At 50.7% G+C, this 8,011-nt stretch overlaps 1 protein-coding gene across 1 annotated transcript in view; it reads right to left on the reverse strand.

The window, feature by feature from the left end:
• The window catches only part of NEK9 (NIMA related kinase 9), a 125,467-nt gene extending 117,657 nt beyond the window's left edge, over positions 1–7,810 (reverse strand). Inside the window, exon 1 of the mRNA XM_085869493.1 lies at positions 7,513–7,810. Coding sequence (XP_085725619.1) covers positions 7,513–7,680 — 168 coding nt within the window. The 5' untranslated portion in view covers positions 7,681–7,810. The remainder of the gene's footprint in view (positions 1–7,512) is intronic.
• Between the last annotated feature and the right edge of the window lie 201 nt (positions 7,811–8,011).

Below are 8,011 nucleotides of genomic sequence, written 5' to 3' on the forward strand. Positions count from 1 at the left end.
ACGAGGCCAGCCTGGCTGCGCACTCAGCCGCTCAGTGAACGGTGGGTGGATCCTGTAGCTCCACTAGCGCTCGGACCTCAGGGTCCGGAAGAGCAGCTAAAAATTTCTATAGTGCCAGTCTGTCCCACGCCTCCACTGTAAGGTCCCGATACGCGATCCTGACTGATTGGTAAATGTCCTGTGCCAGCTCCTGCACTGTCTCACCCGGCTTTAATCTGCGGTGCTGGAGCTGGGCCCGCACCAGATCACAGTTTGCCGCGAACCCAAACCGACGGCTCAACGCCTCGCAGATGTGGGAGCTGGTCAACATCCCCTCCGCAATCACGTTTAACACGTCTGAGGCTGGTCCCCGCAACGTTGCCACCAAATTCCCTGTACGTTCCTGCTCATTCCACCCGTTTAGTCGGGAAATGCACTCAAATTGCGTCAGAAAAGCTTCAACGCTCCCTGACCCTTCAAAATTTACCAGGGGGATCACTTTTACGGTGGCCCGCTTCTCAGTTTCTCCCTTGTCTGAATCCAGCCCAGGGATCAAACACCCTTGTGGCTGCGTATCCAATTTTGGAGCCCACTGTGGCCAAAGATGTTTTGTGGTGAGGGTCTCATGGGTCAATTTTGACTCGTGTTCCAAACGTTGAATGGACCGATTCACCTCTTCCCGCAGGATCTTCTGGGCCCGCACAACCTCCTCCAAGGCTCCGTCGCGAGTTTGTAGCTGCTCCTCAACCAACCCGGACACTCTATTTACAAAAGACGGCTCTACCAGGCCTTTATCCTAACGCCTCCCCCAGTGGATGGCTTCATCTTGGCTCATAATTTTATCTTGTTCGTCCAAACGAGCCTCCAATCCTTTTACCTCCTCCGCCAAATTCATCCCTTGCTTCCTCAGCTCTCCCCACTCTTCAACTTGCAGCTGCATACGAGCATCCACACAGGCACGATGACGTTCCAGGCTTTCATCCACTTTATCAACCCGAATGTTCGTTGCATCAATTTTATCTACCAATTTTTTCCGTATATTTTCCCCCTCCAATGTAATTTCTACCTTTGTTTCCTCCAATCTATCCTCGAATTTACTTTGTATTTCTCCCAATTTAACATCCACACACTCCTGCATCTCAGTTTTCATTTTCTCCATCTTTTCCCCCAATTCATCCCTCATTAAATCAATCCGTGCACCCAACTGTACCCCCATTACCCCCAATTGATCTGTCATTTCTGCCCCCTGTGCCGTCATTTTTGCCCCCTGTGCTGTAATTGCACTCATTAAACGTTCCAACATTGTCCAGATCGTCATCCTGCCGGTTTCCGGCGCTGCCGGCTCCGTTACGGGCGATGAAGCACGGTCCACGCTCGGAATGGGGGAGGTTCCAACCCTACCCCCGTCTCTCCCCTCTTCCCCCGACTCGCTGCCAGACACGTGGCCTTCCTCCTCAAACATCTGCACATCTGCCATGGTGCAGAAGTCCCGTTTGCCGCCAATTAATTTAAATTTGAAAAATCCCGCCAAAATTTTCCCGCGCTCACGCGCTTTTCTGTAGTAATTTTATCTTCCAATTCGTGGCGAGATTTTAATCCTGGTATATAATTTAGAGGGGTTCGAACATCCCACTCCTGACACCAATGTGACGTCCACGGCACTTGAACAGTCCCGCCAACATAGAATGAGCCGAAACGATGGAGGCGGTTTACTTATTTATAACCCAAACATGGCGGTTCTAATCGCTATACCGCAAACGGGACGAGGAAGGTGGCACGAGTCACTTTTCACTGAGTTGATGATGTTTATTCGTTTTTATTATTACCAGAAATAACAAGACTCGGCAAGAAGAGGGATCCGGGGCGATTCGACGGGATGGTGTGGGATCGGGCGTGGGGAAAAACACAGACAATTCCAATGAATAAAGAGATCTCAAACCTTCTAAGGCGCCAAGTTCACACACACACACACACACACACACACACACACACACACACACACACACACACACACACACACACACACACACACACACACACACACACACACACACACACACACACACAACGTAGCTATCTCTGGTGGTCAGGCTGGACCGTGGTGTGGACGCAACTGTCCCTGGATCGGCGCCGGACGAGCTGGCCTTGCTCTCGCCAGGGGGGGGGGGGCAGGAGAAACCACGGTGCTGTCGACCTCCTGGTCCTGGCCCAAGTCCGCCCATAGCCGCCAGGGAACCAGCTCCCGCGCCAAGCCGCGAGCAGGAGAGGGAGGCAGGTCCGCCCGCCGCCCGACCCCGCACTCCGAGTCAGCAGAACCCCAGAGCCAACCAAAGCGAGGCACGAGGCTCAGCAAGGCTCCCAGACACGATCAAGAGCACGATCGACTCAGCACAGCAACCAGGACGCTCTCTGCCGCCACAGCTTCCACACCAAAAAAACACGATCGTTCTGGTTGTAATCTTCTTCTTCTTCTTCCTTTTCGACCCCGAACAGAACCTTTTTATCCTTCGTCCTCGTCACTCCCAATCGAGCCGTTTATTGTGACGTCACGGCCAGTCTCCAGAGAATACCAAAAGGGGTTTACGCAGACACCCTTACCCTATCCCGTGTCCCTATCTAATTACGTGACATTTATCATTTCCCCTTTGAAGAAATGAACATTTACTAGACAACTTGTCACCACTGAATTACTACTTATTACATAGAGATCCTGGTAAACTCGAAGAGCATGGCATACCTAATTAAACATCCTAATTACCCTTTGAATGCATACCCCCCCTCAAACGTAACAATATATATATATATATATATATATATATATATATATATATATATATATATATATATATATATATATATATATATATATATATATATATATATATATATTGTTGCGGATTTCGCGCCCGCCGGCGTGCTGACGGCCACGTAACTCGAATCGCGGCACGTCGCCCACCGGACAGATAATCTAGTCGTGACCCTCTCGGACTAACGCCGGGAACCAGTCACGGGTGGACCTTTCGGTCTCACCGCGATCGAGCCAATCAGCCCCCGCGTGGGATAGGGTTGCTTGCCAAATTCGACCTACCTAAGTACCCACGGGGAGGGTAGACCGGGCGATCGCACCTCGCCGCAGGTCGACTTCGGACACGGGCCACTTAAGCGACCCGTTCCGTACTATCAGAATAACCGAGCGGTGTTATCGTCGACCTCGACGGTTCGATTAATTATCGGGCGTATTCAGCCCACTACCAACCCTTTACGTGAAGCAAGATGAGGATTCAATGGAGGAAAAGACGAAGCGAAGCGGGAGAACAGTTCAACAATAAAGCACATTTATTCGCGGCACACGGGAAGCACACAAATACAATTCCACCAAATGCACACAAAAAAAAGAAAACACAATTCCATTTACACAAAAAGCAAATATAAAAGTGAAAACACAGTGCAGAGCTAATACCGACTACCGAGCACACGGCAACACTTATACAATTCTACTTCACAGACGGCGCCGACAACACATACCCAAAACCAAGGAAAAGAAATACCCTCAAGGATGAGGCGGCCTGAGGCCGAGACCGGGTCGGGCCTACCCGTCTGGTGATGAGACGCGGAGCGGCGATGGCGCCTCACTCCGCGGGCCTCGCGGACAGTGCCTGGCAGGGGGTGGGAAAGGGGCCCCCTTGGTCGCACTATCTCAGCGCGGGGGGAAACAGGAGGGGGTTGCTGATGCTCGGGGTATAGAGGATCTTTATTATCCCTGGTGTGCGTCTCCACCTCGGCCAGGTCGCGCTGCCGGCCTTCCTCGGGCGTGCAGCTCCCGGCACCGTCGCGAGCACCCCCTCGTCTGCCTTCGCCGCTGCCGCCTCTGGACTCTCCACCCTGGACTCTTCTTTGGGCTCTCCTCGTTCGACTCTCTTCAGCTTCTCCAGCAACTGCAGGCTTCGGGCTCCAGACTTCCACACCGCTCTGACTGACGAACACGGTCCTTTTATCCCCCCGTAGCTTCGCCTTTGACCCCCTCCCTTTGACCTTTCACCTCGCTCCCCATTGGCCCGAGAAAAAGTGGGCGTGAAGGCTTTTTGATCCACAAATTTGCATATATCGATCGTTCTGGAGGCGGGGCCAAATCGCCCCTCGCTCACCGATTGGACGGCAAAAAGTGGGCGTGTGTCGTTTTTGATCCGTTTTTGAAGCACAAAATCCGTGATTTTGTACACGCTGTTCAACGTGCGCCCTGCACGAGTCCAACACCGGTACCCACAGCGGGGCAAGAACGGTGGCGATGCTACGGTTGCGAGGTGTGACGTGAAGGTCGTGGCGGTTGTGGTGAAGCGGTGGTTGTGGTTGTAATCATGGCGGTTGGTCCAAAATAAAGATAGTAAAAGAAAAACGGCTATCCTGAAGAGTCGCAGCACGTATAAATGACATGTATTCCCACTAGACAACGGGTTTGGGCCTAACTACACATATACTTGCCGAGATACCTCACCTAAGGGACCTGAATGGTGGTTTGCGAATCTGGTAACCACAACAATATATATATATATATATATATATATATATATATATATATATATATATATATATATATATATATATATATATATATATATATATATATGTTTTGGGCGAGTTAATTCCACTCCAGAAAATTCTCCCCAACCTTTCCAGGGCTGTGAGACTTTGTTACCAAATCATAAGAATAAAACTGACAGAGAAAGAGGGTACTTGAGTTGAGATGGAAAAGTGAAATCAGAAAGGGTCCAATGTGTCATGGAAATGGCTGAAGGGGTAAGGGGAGTAATTAATTACTTATCTCATAATTAAAGGGGGAATAAGTCGTGCCATAATTTCCACAATTATCAATGTCTGGATCGATTGTGCGGACAGAGCCTTGTCTTCTTGCAAGCCATCTCGATTATTTCCCTCTCGTTACCTCTGTCACTGAAGGTGAAGAAGGTAATGTTTTTACCCCTTTCTGTCTGTGTTTGTTTGTGTGCAGAATATCTCAAAAAGTTGAGGACAGATCCAGATGAAATTTTGTGGACAGCTTGGAAGTGATGGACGAAGTGATTAGGAGGAATAAGGACGAAATGATTGGATTTTGGTGAAGATCCGGATCCGGATCTGAATACAAGAATTTTTAAGTGATTCTTCACCATTGAGAGAGACGGCTAAACTAATATAGAGCACTAGCCGAAACCCCGTCACAGACGGATTCCATTCTTTCAACAACCCTCACCAGCTCACCCACACTCAAGGGACATGGACTGGACAGGGTGTGCTTGCCCCCACCTACTCATCCCCTGCCCCATTCCCCCCCGCCTCCCACTTGCTTACCCCCGCCCGAAAATTTAATTGCCCCGCCCCCGCCTCTTCACTCCCCGCCCTCCCCGTCTCTTGATTCCCCTCCCCACTTGCCCCCGGCCCCTGCCACCCTGTCCACCCCCTCACACTCAACCCTGCCTAATTCACCCCAGCCCCCGCCCACTCATCCCCCGCCCCATTCCACTCCCCCCCCCCGTCTCCTGCTTTCAATTTGCTTACCCCCACCCAAAAATTTGCTTACCTTGCCCCCCGCCACTTCACTCCCTGCCCCCGTCTCTTCATCCCCCGCCCCCGCTTCTTCACTCCTCGCCCCCGTCTCAACAAAAAGTGTTTATTCTGCTTCAGAGTTGAAGTTTGACTATTGCCACTCTGTGCGATGCACTCTTACAGGTACGAAGTTTCTTTCAGTCCAGGTCACAGTACCGAGAAAAACGTGACGCGATCGCTAGGAGGAGCACAACATTGGTCCTTCAGTAATAATATATAGAAGATACAATGTTTCTTGTTACATTTTTTGTGTCAAATTCACATTCTGAGGTAGTCAGCATGTGCAGAAGAGGGTTTTACATTGCAGACGCTGTTTTCGAGGAATGGAATTACACCTCTCAGCGGTGACGGTCTGTCGACGACAGACGTAATGGCGTCAGTGAATGACCGACGATGTCATGACGTCCTGACGCCTCTCAGCGGTGACGTCACACGTCGCCATGTAAACGAATGTTAAACAAAATGTGTTTAATCTGCTTCAGAGTTGAAAGTTGACTATTGCCACGATGTGCGATGCACTCTTACAGGTACGAAGTTTCTTTCAGTCCAGGTCACAGTACCGAGAAAAATGTGACGCGACCGCGAGAGGAGCACAAAATTGGTCCTTCAGTATTAATATATAGATGATAGCTCAAAAAGTTGGGGACGGATTCGGATGAAACTTGGTGGACACGTTGGGTGTGTGGCAAGAACGAATTGATTCGATTTTGGTGAAGATCTGAATCCGGATCTGGATATGAGAATTATTTAATTTTTTCAAGTGATTCTTCAGCATTGAGAAACAGGGCCAAAAACGATATATATTGTTACGAATTCTGGCCCGCCTGGCGTGCGATCGGCCGCGTAACTCTAATCGGAACCGCGTCGCTCACCGAACGGACAATTCAGTCGTGACCCTCCTGAAACTACCGCCAGGAGCTAGTCACGGGTGGGGGTTTAACCTCACCACAACCCAGTCCGCATTCTACTCGCGCGAAATAGGATGAATCGCCGAATGTCGATATACCTAAATACCCGTGCGGGTAACCTACCGAGGGGTTGCACCACACCGCAGGTCAGCTTAGGACACGAACCGCTTAAGCGGTTCGTTCCATGCTACAGGGATAACCGAGCGGTGTTATCGCCGACCTCGATGGTTCAGATTATTTATCGGGTGTTTAAAGCCCACCTAATTATTCCACGATGCAAGATGGCATTTTCAATGGGGAAAGAAGACGCAACGAACGAGATACATTTCACACAAGGACATTTGAGCCCCTAAGAACCATACCGGGCCATCCCACCTTTTTTGTGAAATTGAGTTATGAACGTCTTCAGGTGCACAAAACTGATACCTTTCAGGGCCAAAATGGGCCAACCCATCAGAATATATTATGATAAGGATATAAGCAAAAAACCTCTCTGGCTCTGTTAATCTGCATCTGACTTTCCAGAGCCTGAATGGGCCATCCCACATTTTCCTCATGATTCCATGATGTTTACATGTTTACATCCTCATGATGTAAACATGGCGGCCAGACATCTGACAGATGCCGAGTTGATAGATATGATCGATGATGACGATGAAGGAGATGGTGATAAGGACTCCGATTTTGTCCCAACCGATTCAGACTGAGAACTTCGAGTCCCTTTTTCTCAAAAAAAACAGCAAGATGGGATGGCCCGGTATGGTTCTTAGGGGCTCATTTATTATAAAGCACATATTGCACACACAACACAAGCAAGGAATCATGCAATATACAAGCAAGGCAAATAGAAAGCAATACAACTGACTACAATGAGAATGTACATGCACTTAACAGGACACGGGGCACAGCATGCATACAAAAACAACAGCAAAACCCTCCCCATTGGTAGGGAGGTAGACGGGGTTCGTAAGCCTTTATGGCCATGGGCTGTGGATGACCGAAAAGGCCGCGAGACCGTGCTGGTTACCTGCCCCCTCGAGGTGTGACGGTGGGCAGGTCGCGACGCCTTGTTCCCACGGCAGCTAGCGTAGCCGCGCCTGCTCCGGGCCTTTGCGATGACGAGGTCGGTCAGTTCTCTCCGGAGTCCCTCGCCAGACGCGCAGATTCGCACCACACAGCGGGCAGGGCTGCGCATCCCGTCTGCGTCTCTGAGGCGTCGCCCGGACTCGCCACCGGCCCGCGCCTTCACCGACAGGTCGCCCAACGCCAAGACGAGAGAGAGCCCGACCTCGACCACCAAGAGAGAGCTCGAAGATGAAGTCCACCAAGAGAGCGACGAGAACCCAACACGACCTCGACCTCGACCTCGACCTCGACAGAGAGCGAGCCTCGCGCGCGGTCCGCCTTATATAGCGCGGAGTTCCGCCCTTCGCTACTCCCCGTTTTCGGCTCCACCTTCCTTCGAGAAGGTTCCCGAAAAGGGGCGTTCCCTCACTCCGACCGCGTCACCCCGCGCGTCCACCAAT

This window comes from Eptatretus burgeri, chromosome 2, assembly GCF_056783735.1.
Source record: "Eptatretus burgeri isolate ZD-2024b chromosome 2, Ebu_testis_v1, whole genome shotgun sequence".
NCBI lineage: Eukaryota > Metazoa > Chordata > Myxini > Myxiniformes > Myxinidae > Eptatretus > Eptatretus burgeri.